At 32.9% G+C, this 24,229-nt stretch overlaps 1 protein-coding gene across 2 annotated transcripts in view; it reads left to right on the plus strand.

The window, feature by feature from the left end:
• Window positions 1-2,636: 2,636 nt before the first annotated feature.
• The window catches only part of LOC149419546 (uncharacterized), a 118,305-nt gene continuing 96,712 nt past the window's right edge, over window positions 2,637-24,229 (plus strand). The window contains exons 1-2 of one of the 2 annotated variants that reach the window (XM_089638378.1): window positions 2,637-2,782; window positions 3,131-3,267. In XM_089638378.1, the coding sequence (XP_089494504.1) occupies window positions 3,254-3,267 (14 nt within the window). In that variant the 5' untranslated portion in view covers window positions 2,637-2,782; window positions 3,131-3,253. Of the gene's footprint in view, window positions 2,787-3,130; window positions 3,268-24,229 lie in introns of both variants that reach the window. The other variant, XM_089638379.1, reaches the window with a different exon arrangement.

Genomic DNA, 24,229 nt, shown 5'->3' on the forward strand with positions numbered 1-24,229 from the left:
AAAAACCCTCTTCTCTTAAATTGATTGCAGGATCGTTCTACAATTCAAGCTAGAGTATGAATTACCTATAGCGCATAGAAAAGCCGCCATGTGAATGATTTATCAACCTTGAGAGGTTCTCGCGGCACAAAATCTTAAACGGTTGAACATCCGCCTTCATCCAGTCTCATTAATGAATAATAAAACACCTATTTGAGTACCTAACTAATTTTTCATAAAAGCCACGATTAAATAAAGTAAAATGGCAAACAGCACGGGTCGACCATCGCCCGTATGAACTGAGGAAACGTGCAGAGTGTTGTGGAAACTGAGGACGTTTTCATGGAAAAAATTATTCAATGTACCCTTTTTCGTAAAACATGAATTTTTTACAGTTTAGTATTGCTAATTTACGAATCTCTTCAAATTATTTGTAATCCGGTTAAAAACAGGATTACAGAACTTAACGAATTAATCAGTAAGTTTCCTGATAAAATTTTAGTAAATGACGAATATATTATCACGATGTCGGAGCATGTGTTCATGAAAATCCCAATATTGCATGAACACGTGTTCCGATATTTTCGGAATTTACTCAACGTTTATCTGGAAATGACCTGTAATCCTTTTACTAACCAGATTACCAGCAATTTCAAGATGTTCTTAATAAATTAGCAATACTCATTTTTCTCCGTGCATAACACATAAACATATAAATCTTTAAAAAAAACTTATCTCTTTAATTTTTTTTTAGTCCTTGCTTTTTTTGTAAACCCTTCCATTTTTAAATGCAAACCTTTTTTCGTTTTTCCGCTCTTAATAATAAGTTACATGCATTTGATTAGTGACGGATAACATCAATTTGTTTGTTCAGAAATTAAACATCGTAAAATGCGTGGTGTGTTATGAATTCAACCTGCCGGGATTTCAAAAACTTTGGCAGATCTAAAAAAAATTGAATGCAATTACACGAGTGATTTTGTGTTCAGGCGATACTGGCTTCAATGACACCTTTATACAGATACCTATTTACAATAATTCTCCCTAGGGCAAACATTACCCTGATACTTGCAAATCAACATTATTTGATAGTGTCATAATAATTACAAATACATCGGTACATCGTTTGCATAATCTGTCATTCGATTCATTATATCATTATGAAGAGACTAAGTAGCCGCCCTCATCATGTAATATTTTATAAAATTAATGCATTTAATTGAACTAAGTCTCTTAAAATCGACTATAGTATCATTTTCAAAACCGTTCCGATTCAACGGAAAAAGTGTATGAAGGCCTCCCTTTCAGACCATGTGTATATTTGAAAATATTAGAGTTCAAAATTTTTCCCCACTATTTAGCTAAAATAAAATTAGCGGTTTTCGTTTCCTAATTTCTGGCACTGCGCGATATTTTTTGCTGTATTTTAGCTAGTAGTTCAGGCGGTAGCCATATTTATATGTTGAAATGTGATATTTGTAATAAAGCTCGACCGAATTTTATCTGCCATTTTTTTGTAAATATTTGTTTTTTTGAAAATGGGTTCCGCCGCACCGAGAACCATTTATTGGATAACCAACACCTCTGCCAGAGGTCACCCCAAGTGGTTTGCTACGTTTGGTGACTTACCGGAGGTACACGGCTTCATGGGGTGAGGATTGTCTAGGTCTTGGCGGCGGATGCATTTGCTCACCTAATGCGTGGCGGGCAGTGGCGGCTCGTGACTTTTGTGTTACTAGAGTGCTAATATTACAAAAAATGGCATTATTGATGTTGTTGTAGCTGAAAACGATTTTTTATTTTTTTTCGAAAAATTAATTTTTTGTATGAAGATTTTCAGGAATTCCGTGCGGCGCACGGCTATACTGAAATTTCCTGAAAATCTTCATAAAAAAATCGATTTTCGAAAAAAAATTAAAAATCGTTTTCAGCTATAACAACATCAGAAATGCCAATTTTTTTTAAATATTAGCACTCTAGTACACCCAAAAGTCACGAGCCGCCACTGGTGGCGGGCCGGATTTGGGGAGAATGGTTCAGAGAGATTTTTTTACCTCTCCAGCAAGCAGGACTCTCTTCACTCATCGCAGTGGGAGGGGCAAACACAAACATCCGTCATTCCTAGACACCTTTTTAAAAACCCCTCATACCTTTTTTCCTTCCCAAATCTTCCTCACCTTCCTCTCATTGCTCTCCTTCATCTCCTTCCTATCCTTAAAAAACCTTTCACACACCATCCCCAAAGATGACATACGGCCCGTTGGAAATTGCTTTTCTCAGGCCCCCCCCTGTTTGTGTAGCTAGTGTAAAAAAAACGCTCATCAGCTACAACGGTGTTTACATTCCGCACGAGTTTAAAAATACATATGATGAAAACCTTTTAATCGATATCATAACATGTTTTTTTAGTTAGTTTAAACACTATAAACCATAGCACTTATATTTTTTTAGAAAAACCCCATGGGCAGTTTGAAAACACCTCGTGATCTGTTATTAAATTTGCGATATTTCCGCATCTGCTCGTGTGCACCTCGTCACCCCCACGCACCGCGGCCCGCGGCCTGCGAATTGTGGACTATAGACCGTGGATCCCAACTCTTTTTCCTTTTGGTGTGTCGAAACCGGCAACAACCTACCGACAAGGTGACTCCACAGGAGATAAGAAGCGCTAACACTTTCTCCCTAGACATTTATCTCTTGCGTTCGGCCGCCATCATTCCTAGCGCCGCGGCCGCCGAGAGCGCACGCTTCATCAGCAGTCAGACCGTCTCCGTTTAGTGCTGTTAAATCGATATTTTTTCGAGTAGGTACCACCGAAATAACAATAAAACAAATTGACATCCCTAACAAAAATTTGAAATATCTAGACTAGTTTTGGAATATTGTATTTTTTTGTTTTGGAATGTGAATTTCCTTCGGTTTATTCAAATTTGAGTGTTCGATTAATTCTATAACCAATCGCTGCAGTTAACGCAAGCGCGTTCTGCAATAGGTTGGTCAACCAATCGGCATTCGATTTGCGAAATAACGCGCGGGACAATTTTTGATTTTCATGTCGTTTTTCCATTTTCCCGCCATTGTCTTAAAACTTTGACTCGAACTTTATTTTCATATGTTTATTAATTATATTTTTTTTTATTGTTTGATTTAGAGAAGTGTTAATATTTCATAAAAGTAGAATTCATTGTGAAAGTGTGCAGAATTTTTGAAAAAGTGATAATTTACATATATTTGTGTAATAACAGTTGTGCAGCAGTCACTATAAAACCCAAACATGATTATCAAAAGGTATGTCTATTTATTTTAATTACTCTTTGTATTTCAAAATCACGCATCAGTTTATTGTATTTTCGTCCGGAAACCCAAAACCAATTAACAATTAATTGACCTTAAAAATAAAATAATCGATACATTTATTACTGTTAAGATTTTCCTTTTAAATTTAACTAATTAATGTTACCAAAAAAATGTATTACGGAACGAGTTTTTTTTTATCGGCAAAAAGGCTGACAATTTGATTTCTTACAAAAGTTTAGTCAATTAAAGATAAAGTACGTCATATTATTTTAAAATAAGTTTTTTTTCATTTACCGCTTTAAGTTATTTTATGAATTGGAGAGTTCGTGTGCTTTGAATGCTTTTAAAAGTATTCCATTCAATTTTCCACTAAAGGGACTTGATAATGAACAGTATTAATGATATTGTAAGTGAGTCGAATGACAAAAGAGTTTCATTGGAAGGAAAATTCTCAGTTGGTAGCTAAATATAGGTGTTATTACATAGTTTACACATTTTTTGTGCGTTTGTAAGGAATTCTTGTTAGGAAACAGCCTTGAATTGGAAGTTTTCCGATTAAAGCAAATAAATATTTATAATTCAAACAATATTAAAATTTTAAAAGACTGACATTTATATTTCTCAGTTTTCTTGATATTCTTCAAAATACCTTGAACATTATGTTGTCACTTTTAATCATTATAAGTTGCGATATTTACCAGATTAATCGATAAAATTAATGCGAAAAGCAGGAAGATTAATTATTGTCCTAGTTTAAGAGCGGGTATGCAGAGCATATCGAGCATTCGAAGTTAACGACCACCATTCAAAATTGAAACTTGCTTGAAATGATTTCGGTGAACAGATGTTAATAGTTAGATGTTTCTTAGCCTTCATCTTCTCATCTCAGTCTTCATGTTCTCTTCGCTTCTCCCTAAAAAGCTTTACAACATACCGCAATTGGGGACGCCATAGCATGAGAAATATGTACCCAAACTTCTGATACAATTTTAATTATGTACAAGAAATTCACATTACACGAATTTTTGCAAATTTGTGGTCACTGTTTTTGCTAAGATAGTTTATCGCTTATAAAAACATTCGTCAGAGTAACGCACATAATATTATAGTCATATATTTATTCCATCTACCTACACCCTAACAAAGACCAACCGCTAACAGCGTTACAAACGCCCACCGTAAAGAGACGAAAAGTTTCGTTACCGGCGGTAGTTAGTTAACGGCTACGTGTAGTGATAATAAAAGTGAAATTATGGACGGATTGTGTAACGCGCCGTAACCAGCCGTCACAGCGAACCTTCTCTAGAGAAAATGTGCCAGTTTATAATACCGCTTCACACATTCTGACTTCCTATGAGATTTCAACCCAATCAATCAATTAATACGACCGAATGTGATATTTCAAAATTGGAACTGAAGTACCTACATGTGTTAAGAAAACTAAAAATGAATCTTTTCAAATCCAAATAAGCGATACAGTACCTACCTACATAACAACACATTTTACAAGACGATTATTTTTATTCTATATTTGAAATATGATTTTTCTTTTCAAATATTTGGCTTTCATACTTAAAGGATATTCTAGGCCATTATTTCAAATTATGAAGGTGAATTTATAAATTAATTTTATATGAATGGGCAACATATTACATACATCCCGTAATTTGTAACAAGTAATAATGTAACATCGATGTTTGCTAAAAAAAACTCCATTTAAACGTTGAATTTTAATGAATTTACTACCGGTAATTTTCCTTTCGGTTTCACGGTTTGATATTAATATGTTCTGAATTAAATGGTCGTTGAGTTTTAAAGATTCCTGTTTTACCCATTTAAAAAGTTATTTTTATTCAAATTTGTAATAAATTTTTTTATTTAGCTCATTGTCAAAGCCGAAAGGTTATCTTTTTAATATTTAATCTGATTTTTAATGGACAATTCGTTTCCATTTTGAATACATGAAACAAAGAAAATCTTAAGTTGTTGTCAATAACTGAAGCATAAAAACTGTTCAGTTTTTCTTTGTGTAATTTCTAGTTCATCTTGGTTTCTGTTCGTAATGTCTTTTTAGGAACTTTAAAATACCCCAAAAACTGTTGATAGTTGTTGTTTGTTTGTTTGTTGTAAAAAATACGTCAATACAAGAGTCCTTAACATAAAATTTGAATAATTTTTGTATTTCATCCTTATAAACACATACTTTAAAAAAACTAGTTTTACAGGGAAATTTGTTTGCCATCTCCTCGGTTACGTGAATTAATATATTACTACGCCATCTAGGAAGTATTACTCTTAAAAAAACTTGAAATCACTTAAGAAGGTCGTAACTTTGAAAATTCATGGTAAAAGTTTTCAGAATATTTAAAATCAATTCACTTTGTCAGTACGACTACATAAACTACTAATTGAATAATAACACACCTGCCTGGTAAAAAAATGCTAATTTGTCAACATTATCTGTTGGCACAATTAAAAAGCACATCAATAATAATAATAATAAAATAAGTTTTGTCATTCTATTACTGCCAGGTAACCAAAATAAAATTTCATGTTTTCGTGATTATATTGTGGGATTACTCCAGCAGTGTTAGAGTAAGATAGAAATAATTAACTGCATATAAGTAGTGGACTTGCTCAAACTCGCTCTCTCTCATCCAAATCTCAGGTAGAATAGACGCTAGATGAGACTGAGGTCGCAACTGTATTAATTGTATCATGTAATAAATCAGTTATTTTCCACCCTATAGTTATCAATTCCTATACTCATTATAATAACAAAGAATTGGCGCAGCCTGTAGGATCTTATGGTAAACATATTTAGTACAAAGATCAGATTAGAAAAATATACTTTAAAACATCCATATATTCTGAACGGTATCAGTTTGTGAAAATATCCTATTCAATAACAATAAATTTCATTTCACGGAATGACAAAAAAAATTGATATTATTGCGGCAGTATCGTATGCTTGACAGGAAGTCGATACAAACTTATAATCGTTAGTACTTTGCCACACTAAACTTTTTTCAGACCTTGAAATCTTTTTCTATATATAAGTCACGCTGAAATGGTAAAATAAACAAACGAAACACACATTACTATGTTATTTCACAACTGAGTAGCTCACGATGGAAATATTTAAGCGAGCTTAAAGTATTATACTGTTTTTTGGTATATTATGCCGTGTTGCGCGACCTCCTTTATCCAACGTTATGGACACCATACTGTGTTCATCATCAGGGTAGATGTGTCGCATCCGATGAGACATCAGGGCAGATGAGACACATCTGTGGTGATGATGGCCACTTTAATAGTGTCCGAAACGTTGGCTAAAGAAAAAGGTAGCGCAACACGGCATAATACCTCAAGATTTCAAATTATATCCGATTCTAAAGTAGTCAAGGTGACCTATATAAATACCTCGAAGAAAAATCAATTTTCATAACTTTTCGATAATTTTTTGCAGCTTCACTCAGAATGATTTCTGCTTTACGGTTAAGATGATATTACAAAATTTGGCTTGTGTAAAACCCAGACGAAGCATTGAGTACACGAACTGAATGTGCGAATAGTGTCCATTGAATACTAAACCGAGTTCAAATCAATATTCAGCAAAGGTATTTTTTGTCTGGCCTAACCTTCAAACTGTCCCCGTGCCTATTTTGCGAGTCGTTATCACAGAAAACGTTAACTGAACACTTAGGAAATACTAACTTAATCTGCAAAACTATTACAAACCATGTTGTCGATTTCCCGCAGGGGTACGCAGTGTGGTTAGACCCCATATCTGGCTTGGAACACACTCCTTGTTGCATTGAAATTCATACATCGTCTCATAAATATTCTTCTTTTTTTTCATCAATAATTCCAAATTCACTTTATGGCGTCTCGGTTTCGGGTTATGTCGATTGCTTACCGACCCGTGTGACGACGGGCAAAGAGTACAATGGACGATATGGGTAGGTACTCAGGCCCCTATTTGAACAGTTTTACACGGTTACGTTTTTCTAGGTTAAATTTTATTGAAATATTTTACTGTTTTCTTTTATTCGATATCTGACTATGCGAAAAAATAATCTGTTTACATATTAACGAGGACAAGCCCGTATTCCGAGAAACAAGTTCACTATACAAGATATTGTTTGAAATATTTAACGAAAGCCCGCATAATTGCGAAAATATTTAATAATTATATTTAAAACTTTCTCTTTCTCTTATTCCATAACGAAATACGCCAAATTAGTGTTAATCAATAATCTTAATTATATTGTGAATTCAGCACTCGGTCATTTTCTGTGGGTCGGTATTATTTACCCGTATAAAATATCAATTTAAACCTTTCAACCTTTTTAATATTACAAAATTTATTTTGATAACGTTATTAATGAACCATTACAAATAACTGGTTATTGTGACAATCGATAGCTACGCTATATAAGTCATCCTGTAATTTGTTATTCATTTGGGTTATTTATGGGTGTGTACAGATTGGCATCATTGGCTAATAATTCTATTTGGGAATAATCACAATAATACTATTGTCGTATCATATTACAGATTATTATTAATAATTGATAATTAAAAAATGCCTTTTGTACATGTATTTATATTTTAACACTTTATTATATAACTTTATGTTTATGTTAATGGCACATGTTGTGACGATTATGGGTACATATTCAAAAAATATATATTTTTGACTAAATCTTATCAAATCTCAATTTTCATTTTGGTGAGCTCTGGCATCATAAAATCAACTCGCAGCATCACTACAATTATGATTCAAGGAGCTATGAAATAACCACATGTTCAGTTCTGTGAAATTTTAGACGAAGGCGTACAGTTTATCAAAACGTATCTACCTATCGAAATGTTGGTAAAAACAGCGATATTTTTTTACGTTTACCAACAAAAGATATCTTTAAAACATTGCCCTTTGACAAAATGATTATTAAAAATTTGAAGAAGAAAAAACAAATAGCGAAACAGATCCGGATTTCCAAGGCCAACCATTGTAGCAGTAAAAATCATTATTTATGTATGTTGTTCGACGTCTTTAATGATGATTTTGCGATCGTCACTAATGATTTTCGACAGTTTTACGACTGATGACAGTGGCGTGGAGGCATTTGCCAGGGCATTGAATAGTTTAGATTTCCACATCCGCAATGGGGCATGAGTAAGAAACCTTTTGCAGAACTTTGAAAGTGAGCGTCTGGTATTTAAGAATTGCCATTGAACCGGCCAAGGACGTGTTGGCTCCGAACTGCATTGAAACAACAACTTGGATCTCTTGCAAATAATGACAGTAGAAAACGAAGTTCGACACTAAACTTTAAAATTTAAGTTAACTAAATTCGTTCTTTGTTCCGGATTATGAAGAGATTAGTGCAATTAGTTCAACCCCACACACGTGATTTGCATCTTTGAATCTGCGTTGTTTTAAATGCTTTTTGAAAAAGACTCTCTTCTCAAGATTCTTTCATATCTGGTTTAAAATATTCGTGTTCAAACATGAAGTCAAGACGTTTTTCAACATATCTAATAAGTCAGTTATCTCAGAATGGTTAGTTATTATGATATGTATTATTTTGTGTGGCATGGCAAACGGGACACTAAACTTTTCTAATGTTATTAATAACGACATCATTGAAATAACAGAACTGATTAAATAATTTGGAAGAGTGGTGAAATTGTGCTAGTTGTAAAAATGAGCAATAAACACAAGATAACCCAAGTAATAATTCAGAGAAAGATCGATGGAAGAAATTATAGTAAAAGACATGGCTTCGACGTAACTGGTACGAGTGCAATTTCAATAATTTAAGTTAAGTTTTATTTTTGAGTGGTGGTCTTTCAACAGGGCGCCAGTCCCATACATACTTATGTTAATCTTACAAACGAACAGTAAGATTGTAATGCATGTTTATTTCATGTTAATTGTTCATTAATAAAACATCTCACGATCATGCGTGCTAAATAAATACTATGTACATAGTAAAAAACGCAAGTCTCAAGAACTAGCTGTGTTGTTAACTTCCCGACATATTTGTTTGTGTAAAGTCTAAGAAACATACTTATCGACGTGTTGCAACATCACCGCGTTGCATGGCATGGCATTGTGGATTGAGGCAACAATTCGATGTTTCTTGTCCGCCAGCGTGTAATTAATTTCATAACATCAGTTTCTCAGTACTCCTAATGTAAGTCTTATGACATGAATTAAGCTGTTAGCTGTTAGCCTCCAAGCGCTCCTACATTATCTAACCATTCAAATTCTATCACATATATTGTATTATTATTATTATTATTACTTACGTAATTTGTTTTTAACATTGAAATCCCAAATATTTATTTGCGTTTAGCAGATAATATTTCCCAACATGTCAATATTATCATATCAGCTACGCAACATCGCTAATACCGTGCTTGGGTTTAATCAAATAACAACACATTTACGCAGTTTCTTATATAGATTTCATACATTTTTACTGCTTTTAATGAAAAATGAAAAAAAATCGGGTACTGCAGACAAATGAGTATTTTTCTTTTACAGATTCCCATTTTTCAGATCTAAGTGACATTATTTTCATTACATTTTGAAATTGTATTTCCTCTTCCGTAAATAAATAAATAATTATATTTTGCTCATGTTTCTGAGGACCTACAAATGAATTTATAATACTTTTATCATAAAAATAATTGTATGTTTGTAAATATTATTCTAATTCATATTTTCATCCCTCAAATATGACCATTTTAACAAACTGTTAAATTATACCTACGTTAATGTACAATTATTCATATTATACCCACGTTAATGTACCATTATTCATATTATATACAATAATATAAAGCCTTTTTATCCGTGTGATTGTGGAGTGTTTAATTTAAGGTAATTTAACCGCTGTATACAGTTATTTCAGAGCTTTTTACATCGCCTTTGAGATATTGTACAAAAGTTGCTATATAAAACATGAACTTGAAAACAGTCAACGGTCACAGAACTTGAAAAATTCATCAAATTACGAAGTTAAAATTCATGTTCTGTTAAAGCAATATTGAAGTTCGGTTATTATTTCATTCTAGACCAGTTGTTTCACAGAACTTTAAAAAATTCATCAAATTTAATAGTTAATATTAAAGTTCTGTTATTATTCCACTGTGGACCAGTTGTTTCACGGAACTTTTACTGAACTTTAATATTTGATGAATAAGTTCTGTAAAACAACAAGTTACTTCAAGTTTAATCAATCGATTAGTTGTGGAAATGATCTTCAATATACGATAAGGTAATGGTCAGTTCTCAGTAAACTTTATACTGTTGAGCAATTGTACGTAATTCTATATCCTTCTTAAACGTCCTCGACATTTGCTCTCTTCCACATTCCCTGATAGGTATTCATTTTAGCTATTAACTAGTCAACTCTTACCTCGATATTTTATAGTTATTCGATAGTCCATCGGTATGAATTTTGCATATTAGTAATCATAATTGTAAAAATAAGTCATTATTATTAATCGTTAAACGAAAATAAAACTGTATTAGAAGGTTCAGGAGTGTCGAAGAAGTGAAGGTTACTCATCACGATTATATCGTATTGGCTTGGAAATCAATAGGCACTTGTTCAGTTTACCAAACTCATTACCGTCTTTAGTAGTTTAAATGGTATCTACCATCTAAAGTTGGTACCGTCACACCTTCAAAGTCTCGCCAAGAGTTCTGTTGATCCATTCTTACCAACTGTTATAGTATCTACTATGATTGTAGATAGGTAATTGTTTGTTGTTAGTGAGTATCGAATACTTGTTAGTTGGTAATAGTGTAATACAATTACAATCTTTCCCGCACGAACAAGATAGCATTTCAATACCTATCTGATCGCGTACTTTAATCAGAAGCGAACTCTCTCAATAGGCATTGTCAGTTGACGAGGTAATTTCAACAAATCGACTGTGAAGTTATACAGGTTTTTAGGTACCAATTTACATTGAAGAATTTTATGATAAAAGACATTTAATACCCATACGTTTATACGTTCAATATATATTGAAGCGTTTTTCAAATACATTTTATGAAAGCTTCAATCACTTTGATATGCACACATTATATGTTTTGTTATTTTTTATTAGGCTACATTTCCTTTCCATCGATGCAATTTCCATAGGGGATACAAAAATGCTTTCCGTAGAGGTTATTATGAAGAGTTTATATTTTAACCTGTTAAAGAGCTTATATTTTAAATCGTTTTTTATAGCGGTTTACAGTTCATTCCAATGTGCCATGGAGTCCTTCAGCTTTCTTTTGCAAATATGAATAACAATTAACATAGAATTTAATTTATATTACTAGAGGAGACTCCTTACTCATTAGCTAACCAAGTTAACTTACATTTTTTAAATTAGGAAGAGAAAATGTTGTCTATTGACTGTCTTATATATTTATCTGTCTATGTATTGTAGGTCTTTGTATTGTAGTCCCTTTAAATGTTATTTTTCTGTATCTATTTGATTGTGGCTTCTCGTTATATGTATATCGTTATATGAATATCGGTATATAATTAATATTGTGAACATGACCTGCTGACAACTGCTTTGGCAGTTTAGTGGGTGTTTATATTGAAGAATAAAAAATAAAAGTGCGCGTGTGTTTTTTTTTAAATTTTGGTTTAATTTTTTTTGGCATTATCATTATTCAATTCAAAAAAGCGATTTATTATAATTATAAGCCACACAGACGATCTTTATATATTAGTACTTTTATAAAGGCGCTTATAATGAAATCTTTTAAAAAATTACTTAATTTAATTAATTATAATATTTTGAATTGTGTAAATTTTACTTAGGGTCGTTAAAGTGGGGCACTGGTGTTTACATAAATAATGAAAGGCAATTATCATTCCCTTTCATTATTTAAAACTACTAAATTTAAAGCATAAAATGGAGTCCTGCAAATTAAACTTGATAAAAATAAATAAAAATATCTCCGGTATTTATTAATATACCTTATTTTAATATGTTATCCGGATAACTCTACAAACCGTTTGAAGTGATATACAGTCATGAAAAGTGATGAAACAAAGGGTTTAGAATTAGGTTCGCTTTTTTTCATCGCTTTCAATGACATTATTTCACGTTTTAAAGGTGTTTTGAATTATCATCGTGTTGATCATGGAACTGGAAGATGCTAGCGTCATTGATGACTTCGGCACCGGTACACCGTCGGTAAACGCGCGCCCGGCGTCGGTTGACATTTCATTGAGTTGTCGGCTATGGAACGATCTGCCGGCATCTGTGTTTCCTCCCTCTTTCCTCTCCCCAAAAAGTCCAACCACACTGCTTCCCCAAAGATGAAACAGGCCCTGAGGAGTGTGATTTTCCTCTGCGGAGTTATAAAAATAATTAATAATTGTGATCGGATAACTCATTAAAATGACAATTCAACACACCTATGAAAGTGTTATAAAGTAAATAAAAGTGATGAAATAAAATCTAGGTTAAGTAGGTTACACATGTAACTATTTAACCTAGTTTTTGTTTCATCACTTTTAATGACTTTATATCACCTTTTTAAGGTATTTTGAATTAACATTTGAGGAGTTATCATAGAACCAATAATAATTCAGGGGTATACAACCGAAATTTTCGCACAATACTATAAAGATATTGGACTTTACGAGGCATTTGATTAAAACTCGTATTTGAATATGTTTAAGTCCGCCCCTGAGAATCCGGACATGAAACAAGATGAGAAAAGGAAACCGCCTCTCAGAGAAGGTGAAATTATTGACAGTGAACAATTTTTGAAAGTAAAAGTCTGCGCCAACAGCAGTCGTAAGAGGCGCAGCTCCATTATACCATCGGGTCTCCAGGTACTAGACAGGTAGGTACTGTGTAGTATTGGTACTTGTCGAGGTTATGGACCGCGACTACAAGAGGTGCTCTATTTGATCAAATCTTTCTTTTTTGACTTCTTGAGTTCGAAATCAATTTTAGAAATTAAATTTCTATTGTAAATTGTGTTTTCAAGGTTATTATTTTCAATGTCCCGTTGCATGACTTGTTTTCAATTCAAATTGGATGCGCAAATCTTTCGCTCGCAATTGTGCGGAGGTGGGGGGTGCGGTAAAGGACTTAAAGTGAGGAGTGCGGTAAAGGAGGAAAGAACAAAGTAACAAACGAATTGAAATTGCCTTATGTATTGTTCATAAGAGAGGAAAGATTGGGAAAGTCCAAAAGACTTACCCTTCGGTCTGGTCTTCTGTAGCCGCTGGTTCCTTTTACACAGATCAGTTCAAATACAATTTTTTTGACACTTTGTTCACATAACATAAAACAGCGATGTTCACTGAGGCGGGTTAAATGCTTTACTCGACGATGCGATATTCCCAAAAATCACTGCCCAGTTCAATATTTTCGGTGTAAATGATACGACCAAAATGGAACGATGATGTTACCTTGTCGTTTGGCCCGGATTAGCAGGAAAAGGGACAAAGGCCAAAGTGGGGGAAGGGTACGTTTTTAAGGCTATTAAATTAATACCTCACGCGCAACTACTAATACTAACTTACCTTTTACTGCTAATTATTATTTTTTTGATAAATTAATGTTTTTAAGACAAGATTTTATTTATGCATAGCACAAAGGATAACAATTATTTTTGTAAGCAATAATTGTTCGCCTGAAACACTCAACACACGGGTTCGAGTCCCGTTGGCGTCATGTATTTTTTATCAGGAGATTTTTTCAATGTGGATGAGTGTTTCAGGCGAACAATTATTGCTTATAAAAATAATTTTTACTGCTAAGTTTAAATACCGCTCAAGAGTCCTAACTTATAACAACCCTACCTAACCTGATCTAACCTAACCTAACCCAACCGTCTGGAGCCAGTGAGAATATAGCTTCCCCAATTGGGGTATGTTGTGAGGCTGAAGGTAGTTGGGAGGGAAAGGAAATGTGGAAGAGCAAAGTGCCTGGCTATTCATAGCTGGTCATCAAAAACGGTTAATGCCATTTCAAGCAACGTTTCAATTCTGAATGGTTGTCTTAAACCAACCCTGTAAAGAGTATTTTACAGAATAGATTAATTAGAACTTTCCACTTTGGATCATGCCGTAAATGAATTGTGAAACAACATAAATTTGCCGGAAATTGAACCTGTGTCAAGAGTCTTACCACTCGACCACAAAGGCCTTAGCATAGTAAGCATAATAGTGTGATAGTATTATTATAATCTGATAGTTATTATCCCAATGACTGTACGGCTTAGGATTGTTGTAAACGGAAGAGGCGCCATCTGTAGTTTTCAAAAATAACCGACGAAGATTTCAAACCGCGACAGCGGGTTTTTATCTGCCAGTGTTAATTAATCACCCCTTAAAGTTTCGCGGTACGAGAATGTTAACATAATACATACAGGCATACAGAGAACGAACATTTAATGCCACTGTGAATGATTTTAGATTATTTGTAATTATGTACGAAGTATCGTTTGTTTTTTTTTTACTTTAAAAAGCATTGCGCAAGTTTATTTATTACCATATTGTTAAAAAGGCTGTATGCATCGTTGTGTGTGTTTGGCGCCTGCGGCTTGTGCCCCGGGCGGAAGAAAGCGAAGCCTCCAATATCGGAAGTGCTCATATTATCGCGAAAAGAAGCTTCCGGGTGCCAGCGTGAGTTCGCGTGCGGAAACAAAAAAATACGTTTTTGCGAGAATCCATAAATCTACACATTAAAAAATTGTTCTTTAAATTCGCAAGGAGTTTTTTACACTTTCTATTTATGCAACGCAAACCAGTTGAACACTTATTTTACATGTCAGATAAGAAAATGGTGTCAAAAAGTCCATGAATCAAAGATTGCAAAAGCATTTCATCGATTGGGACGTCGAAAGTTAGAGATGACACAGTTGATAAATAATAAATATATTTTTTTTATCTATCTAGGTACTTCAGTGACCTAATAAGAAAAAAAAATGATGTGGAATTAACCCGTCGGATGACGTGGTGCCGTATTCGTCACTAAACATCAATTGCTGTTGAGTCAAGTTGTGCCATAAGTGCCACTGATATGAACACCAAGATTTCTCTTTGCATTTAAAAGTTTACATCGAAAACAGCGAATCTATTTGAAATTGAATGTTAAGCGGAAAAAAACCTAAATAAATCTCTATTCTGACGGATTTTGTAACCAACATGATATTATATATAATATCTTAACTCTTCTCTTGAGTATCGAGAGTTGAGAGGTTGGATATTATATTTTCTTCAAGGGTAAGTTTGCGCACGCAAAGAGTGCGCCAATCTAACAATACTATAAATGTACTTTCTGCCTAAATGGAGTATCACAATCATTTCATGTTTGCATTCTTAGAAAACAAACAACAATCCATTTAGTTAACAGACACTTTACTATCTCCAAACAGGTGCAAAACACAATCATCGTTTTTAACGGAGTTTCTACGATTTTTTTTTTTGTGTAACTTTCCTTATTGATATCTTACGCTCGGATGCATTATGGGGAAACTCGATGAACACTCGCGCGGCATCCGTAAACAGGTAGATCCAATCGAGGACAAATTGCCGACAATTCTTAAATGTTAACTAAAAATAACCTTCACACCTTAAATGTTAACTAAAACTTAAAAGCACCTTCAAAACCTAAATGTTAACTAAAACTTAAAAGAACCTTCAAACCTTATATGTTAACTAAAAATAACCTTCAAACCTTAAATTTTAGCTAAAACTACAAAAACCTTCCAAACAACTAAAAAGAACCTTAAATGTTAACTTAGACTAAAATGAAACCTAAAATCATAAATGTTAAATAAAACTTAAAAGAATCTTTAAACCTTAAATTTTAACTAAAAATAACCTTCAAATCTTAAATGTCAACTAAAAATAACCTTCAAACCTTTAAAATAATTGTCTTCAAAAAGTTCCTTAAGATATCTAATATTTACATGATGTAGGTAATCGAGTATACTCGACAGACTTGAATCACCGATTCTTGACTATATTTGACAGAGAATGTAATTTTGTTTTGTGGAAACATTTTTTTTTTTCAATTGTTAGATAGTTTTGTGTAATGGTGAGATCCGAATAATAACGAACTTTCAAAAATTCACACTATTGCTCCATAATAATAAATATATTTTGGGGCGAACTATTTAATATTAATAGACATTAAAACAATACCATGATTTCACGTGCTTCTTGTGTTATGTATGTACGTTAGATAATTTAAGAAAAAATGCAATTGCATCCAATGCATCGCAAATCGTTATTACTTGGTAAGTAATGCTTACACGCCTACCGACACATACTCAAGAACGTTGGTAATGAGATGATGTCGATATGAGTCTGCCAAATGTAAGAGGCGTGTTATGAAATGGAGAAATTGTTGTTTAGCTTTCACCGTCGGTGGATTGTGCAACCGCCTTAATAAATCCACACAGGTGTTTCGTAACAAAAAATTCCTAAATTAACGCGATGAATTAATTCGCATGAGCAATGGCCGGAGAGCGCCTGACCTAGTGTTTGCTGTTGAGAATTGCGCCTCATGCCAAGCAAATTGCCAAGCGCCTAGCGCTGGTCCCAAGTGCGTATCTAGCGTCTCTCGTAGTATCTGGTAGCTAGTAGCTTTGGCTGTTCTTCGCAGGAGGTCTAGACCGGACGATTGATAAAGCCCTATGTCAATACGATATTGACGAAATCCGTCATCTATGGACAGTTAGCGATATTTGCGAGCACGGTAAGAATATGATTCCGGTAGTCTTTTAGCGCAGCCTCCGAGTTGTCGGATTAGCTGTCAATATGGACAATTTTTAGGATACTAATAATAATAATATTTGGATGACTTTTATAGCGCCGTTTTTGTGCAAAATCCATCTCTACAGTGATCTATGTTATTACTAACTAAATATGAAGATAATATACAGTACAATACTTACCTGGTAGGTCACTTGAGATCAACACTTAATTAAAATTAACTAATTGTTTATTAGCGAAATTTAGATACAGGATTTAGGATATATTTGGAAAATTGGAAATAACTTGACTTTCTCTCAGGAATGGTATATTTAATTTAAGGGTATGACAGCTTAAAAAGGTAAGTTTTTAGTTTAAACCTGAATTCTGTTGGACTTTTTATGGATCTTAGTTCCGGAGGGAGTTTATACCAAGACTTCGGCCCAGATACTCCGAAAGCGCGATCACCAAACTTAGTATTTGGCCTGCGCTTAGGTTCCATCAGTCTGCCTACAGATCGTCATTCATTATGCAAAATAACTGGCTTATAACGAAAGCTCATATCAAAAAAACTATACCACGAAATCGACTCAAAATTTGATGTAAATTCGCTTGTGCTACAAGATTCCGGACACCGCGTAGGTATATATATTTTTAATATCAGATCTTACCTTGAAATACTTTATTCTTAGTGAAATCCAATTTCGTAAAATGTCTCAACTGCAGAAATCAATAAATAACTTAATAAATGAAACATGTTTGATTACTCAAATAAATAAATTGGAACTTAATGGCAAGTTAATATTCAGTCGGATTTGCTAATAACTTCAACCAGCTATCAGCTTCAGGCGCCAGTGTAAATTAAAACAAGTTTTAAAGCAGATTTTAGTAATTAAACGACACGAACTTTGCTAATTATTATACATAATGATGTCACTCTGTAGGCATTTAAAATTAAATGTATTCCACGGACAACATACCGCTAAGGATTTTTTTTAATTCATTAGCAATAAAGATCCTACTTCTACATTATTTAAAATTGCTTCCAAGTAGAGATAATATATGTTTTGTTAAACAAATTATGTTTAATAAAATGACACTTTTGAACAAAAATGGCGTCTTGCTTTATTTTTTGACATTTCAAAGCTATGGAGCTCATGGTGGAAACGAAGTAGAAAACTTAAAATAGTTGACTAAGGTTTAAAAATAGTTGAAAGTTTGTGTAAATTTAATAATGCCAATGCTCATAATATAAAAGTTTTTGCAACCTTAGACATGCTAAATAATTATTTCTGCCATACGTATTTTCTTTTAAGGGATGTTGAAACGTATTTAATTACTAGCTGTGTCCTGCAACGCGTTGCCGTGGCTCAGTCTGTCTGTGCAGTTAGAGAAAAAATATCGCGTGTTGCTTTTACGTCCAACAAATGAAGCTTTTTTTCATAGAAGCATGTTTGCCCAACAGATGGCTCTGTTTAAAAAAAACATATTTTTACCTGTCACATAATTTCTGTGCTGTGTAAAAATTTCATTTCATTCTATGCTGTGTAAAAATTTCTTTTCATTCTATGCTGTGTAAAAATTTCATTTCATTCTATGCTGTGTAAAAATTTCATTTCATTCTATGCTGTGTAAAAATTTCATTTCATTCTATGCTGTGTAAAAATTTCATTTCATTCTATGCTGTGTAAAAATTTCATTTCATTCTATGCTGTGTAAAAATTTCATTTCATTCTATGCTGTGTAAAAATTTCATTTCATTCTATGCTGTGTAAAAATTTCATTTCATTCTATGCTGTGTAAAAATTTCATTTCATTCTATGCTGTGTAAAAATTTCATTTCATTCTATGCTGTGTAAAAATTTCAAAGCAATCGGTACTCTAAAAATACAACATAAAATACAACATAATACTCTGAAATTATGTTGTAAATCTGAATTTATCTGATCTCGGAATATTGTAAACAGACTGATCGAAATTTCATCATCGGAAAGATACGAGAATAAGTAAAGTTGACAGTAAAGTCGCTTGAAATGGCTTTAGCCGTGTTCAGTGTTATCTTATATTTTTATTATAGCGACTATTTAAACATTACACACAAAATATGATATTAAATATATGTGTGGTAAATTGTATTTCTTAGTCCTCCTCATTAGGGTGACCTGTGCTGAGGAGAAGTAAAGTTATTCATTTCTGTTTTACTAGTTTTCTATGTCGTTTTTTATGAGTTTTTAGAGTTTTTTCATTAATCTCTTTCAGCCAGATTTTTATTTTTGAGTATATTATTGATGCCAGAGTCAGAATGCCAGAGCTTTATCCCCTATAAAGCTCTCGACTAGGTCGCGCGTTAAAATCCTGGCGCGCGCAATAAATTTTATTTGATAATTTTATTAATTTAAAATAATAAATAGTGTTTTTGCGGCACAGTTCCACATGTGTTTCGAAATCGAAACGTTGCTTAAAATGGCTTTAGCTGTGTTTGGTGACCAGATCTGAATAGCCAGGTACTCCCCCACCTTCCTCTTTCCTATCACCTTCCTCTCCCTACTACCTCCATCCTGACAACATACCCCAATTGCCATATATCAGACGGCTCCAGACGGGTGGAAGCAGTAGAGACTCTTGTGCGGTATTCACATAAAAAGAAGTCGGGGACTCCTGAGGAAGATATGGTACTATCAATTTAATTAAATACTTGAGTCGAACCATGTCAAGAGTCTGAACAACAGTAGAGACGATGTACGCAAGGAGTTTGTGCCAAGACCTTTAGCTTGTTATTTTTTGGAACACAAGGAAGAAAAAGAAACAGTACAATTAATCAAAGTTATTAAAAAAAAATTAAATGATTGCGCAAATAGCCGAGACAGAAATAATTAATTTGGTGATTGAGGAAAAAACATGTCGTCATAATATTTGAAAACAGAATTGGTATTCAGTTGCTGCTCGGGTCGATTGCATGGGAATTGTCAATTCAAAGGAAGTCTGACCCGAGCTGCTGATTGGTCCTGTAGACCAAACGATTCAAGGTCTGTTGAATCAATTTTCACCAAATTTACATATGAGATAGAGATCAAGGACAACTATTGGATAAGTCATAAAGTAATTGGCTTTTTTTGTGGAACAACTTTAATCAAGACATAGATAAAAGTATATAATTATAACATTCAAATGCTTAACAGTGTGTATATATAAATGTTTTAATAAATTCATTATTTTGTAAAAAAAAATAAAAAATCGAATTGATTGATGTAAATATTGGGAACTGTTAATTTAGCAGTGTTTCGCTGCGTTTGGTGATCTACATGGAGGAAAATGAGTGTTACTAATCTATTTAAAATTTTCTCTAATTTGTTATTGATACGGTTAAAAACGGGATTGCAGGCCTTAACGAGTGAATTGACAAGTTTCCTGATATACTTTTAGTAATTTACGAATATATTATCACGATGTCGGACACGTGTTCACGAAAATCTGAATATTTTTGTATATCCTCATAATCAAGGCAAACATTCGCTTTTATCCGTATAGAAAGTGTGCCCGGGTTCATGGGGTGAGGTGCGTGTGAGCATGGAATTCGTCTGCCCACCAATCGTATGGCGGGCGGGATCGGCAAAGGCCAGCTGAAGGGTCTAGAGAGACCCTTTCACTTATCCTGCAGGACTCTCGAACCTTCGCCTTGCACCGCACTGAGAGGGGTGGATTCACGCATCCGTCATTCCTGGACACAATAACCAAGATATTCCTACTCACCCCTCTTAACTTTTTCCTTCCCAGAACTTCTTCTCCTTCCTAATGACCCTCCACAGAGCCTCCTCAAAGATAATATTGTCTCTGTAGAATTTTTTTTACTTGGGGTTTCAAAAAATACAATGTTTTGTATAATATATTATTTATAATTCAATAATACGTATTTTCTTTGATATACTTTTTATATTATTTTTAATTTTTCTGTTTTCCACACCTATTTTTTATATTCATATATCTTAAACGTATGTAGATATTTTGCATTATTTTTAATTCCTTTATACTTCATACTTGTTTTAGATGTATAAATTATTTTATTTTATTTTTATATTATTTTGTTTTCATTCAACTTATTTTTAATTTGTATTATTATACTTAACATAAAATTGACCACTACAACACGGGCATGTGCCTAGTGTGGTGGCCAAAAATTTACCCGTTTACTGTAATGTATAAACCTTACTGAATAAAGAACATATATTAAAAAAAAATAAAACGTCATTTGATAAATCAAATTATTCTTTTACCGATTAAATCTGATATTGTTCTAATATTTTTTTTCATTTGCGGCATTTGATACCATGAATACACATCTTGCTAAGGAAAACACGAATTAAAATAATAAGCATTTACATATAATTGAACAGCACGACCGTTAATGAGTTGAATGTACTCATTTTGATCCAATTTGTCTCATGTGTAGATTAACTATCCTAACCTCTAAACCTAGATAATATTCAAACACCTTTACCGCTGGAAGGTTTTCAATTGTAATTATATTTGATCTAAATAATATATGAAATCATATTTCACTTGTGAAGGTTGGCTGAAGTTCCTTAAAGGTCGATAAAGGGCGCAAATAACCAAATACTGTTACAATGACCTTAATATCAGCAAATTAATCTATCGCTTGGTAATATTAACTATACGATTTTTAAGCCGGGAGTTCTCATTGAATTTTACAATCTTGTCATTAATTTATTGCAATCTAATAATACAAGCCTTATTTCTAGCTAAACCAACGCGTGTTTTAACCCTTCTAAATTATATTTAAACAGTGAGCATGGAATATTTACCTTGTTTGCACTATTGAAAATACTCGTACACTGTAGTAATTAGGTACACTGAGAAAATGAGTATTGCTAATTTATTAAGTATTTATTTATTATTCGTAATCCGGTTTAAAACGGGATTGCAGGCCCCTAACGAATGAATGGATAGGTTTTCTGATAAACTTTTAGTAAAATACGAATGTATTTTCACACGGAAAAAACTTACCGATAAAAAATTGGCTTTTTTTAAATCTGGTGAAATTATTCGTATTCCTGTGAAAAATGGGACTGCAGGCCTTTAACGAATGAATTGACAGTTTTCCTAACAAACTGTCGGTAAAACACGAATATGTTATGAGGATGTCGGAAACGTGTTTGCATTTCGTCTTTATATTTATTAGGATAAGCGAAGCTGCATGAACACAAGTTTAGATATATTATGATAGTTTGTTTGGAAATGGCGTGCCATCACGTTTTTAAAGGATTTAAAAAAATCATCCATACTCATTTTTCTCCGTGCACCACTCGGAACACGTGCTCATAAAAAAAATTATATTTTCACATTTCATTAATTGCAGGTGCATGAACACGTGTTTCGATATATTAGGAATTAACTAAAAGTTTATCAGCAAACGGGCTGCAATCCCGTTTTTAACCGGATTACCAATTACTTGAAGATATTCTTAATAAATAATATAAAATCATGCACAAATGTGGTAAGTATTAATAATTTATAAATCGATTGTATTTAAATGTCGCTTACCATCTTTTTTCCAGGTAAGTCTTTAATGCAAATTCAAAGAATTTCATTATCTTTAATAGAGATAAAGTGTTGTTTCATCGTACGATTTGATCACGTATGTTTTGAAAACTCAGCAACGAATCATTTATAGTTAAAAAGCGGCAAAACTCCCGAATGGTGAGTTCTGGGCTCTGGGTCTCTGAATTTCTGTAATAACGCAACAAATTTTAGCTAATAATGTCAGCTTCTTAGTATGCATTAGAGTACTCAAACGTCCGATCAACTGGTTTTAGCTAATAATGTCAGTTTCTTAGTATGCATTAGAGTACTCAAACATCCATTATCAACTAATAATGTTATGTCCGATCAACTGATTTTAGCTAATAATGTCAGTTTCTTAGTATGCATTAGAGTACTCAAACATCCATTATCAACTAATAATGTTATGTCCGATCAACTGGTTTTAGCTAATAATGTCAGTTTCTTAGTATGCATTAGAGTACTCAAACATCCATTATCAACTAATAATGTTATGTCCGATCAACTGGTTTTAGCTAATAATGTCAGTTTCTTAGTATGCATTAGAGTACTCAAACATCCATTATCAACTAATAATGTTATGTCCGATCAACTGGTTTTAGCTAATAATGTCAGTTTCTTAGTATGCATTAGAGTACTCAAACATCCATTATCAACTAATAATGTTATGTCCGATCAACTGGTTTTAGCTAATAATGTCAGTTTCTTAGTATGCATTAGAGTACTCAAACATCCATTATCAACTAATAATGTTATGTCCGATCAACTGATTTTAGCTAATAATGTCAGTTTCTTAGTATGCATTAGAGTACTCAAACATCCATTATCAACTAATAATGTTATGTCCGATCAACTGATTTTAGCTAAAAATGTCAGTTTCTTAGTATGCATTAGAGTACTCAAACGTCCGATTAAATGTAAACAATAAAAATAGATGCAAAACAAACTGTTTATTTTTTTTCAATTTCATTTCAATCAGGGTTTTTTGTCGTTGGACTGTCAAAGTAATTTTTTCGTCAAACACATATAATAACACACTAATAAATAAATTTTTAAAAAATTATGAAGATGCATACCACATACGAGACAATACAAGGAAACATATCGTAGGTACCTACCAAACATGAAATATTTAATATCTCTAAAGTGTTTCATCACTGTAACCAAAGTACTGTTTGTTTCTATAATAGTAAACAAATAAAAATAACTTATTTAACAACCACTATTTAATCAAAATAGTCAACCTCTTTCAGATCTAATAGTTTCTTCTTCTGGATAAACGTGTAATGAAAATTAACAAATACGAGAATAGAAAAATTTGGTTTGATTTTTTTTTATTCGTGATTAGGGATGTCCCTGTGTTATGGCGGGTGATGTTTACACTTTAAAATTTGTTCACAATATGCATACAATAATTTTTTATTAAATTATACAATTCAAATTTGGTTATAAATATTTTATATGATAATTTAAATAAGAAAATTGGATAAGGAATATTAATGGTGGTTAAGGTGTAGAATATATGGGTGTTGTGAATAAAATGTCTTGCAAATGTAAGGATCCATAGTGTTATTTTTTATTAAAGGTAAACTTTTATAAGACAAGGTTTTTATGCAAAGCCT

Source organism: Hesperophylax consimilis, chromosome 12, assembly GCF_061612785.1.
Source record: "Hesperophylax consimilis isolate HC1 chromosome 12, BYU_Hcon_1.0, whole genome shotgun sequence".
NCBI classification, from domain to species: Eukaryota; Metazoa; Arthropoda; class Insecta; order Trichoptera; family Limnephilidae; genus Hesperophylax; species Hesperophylax consimilis.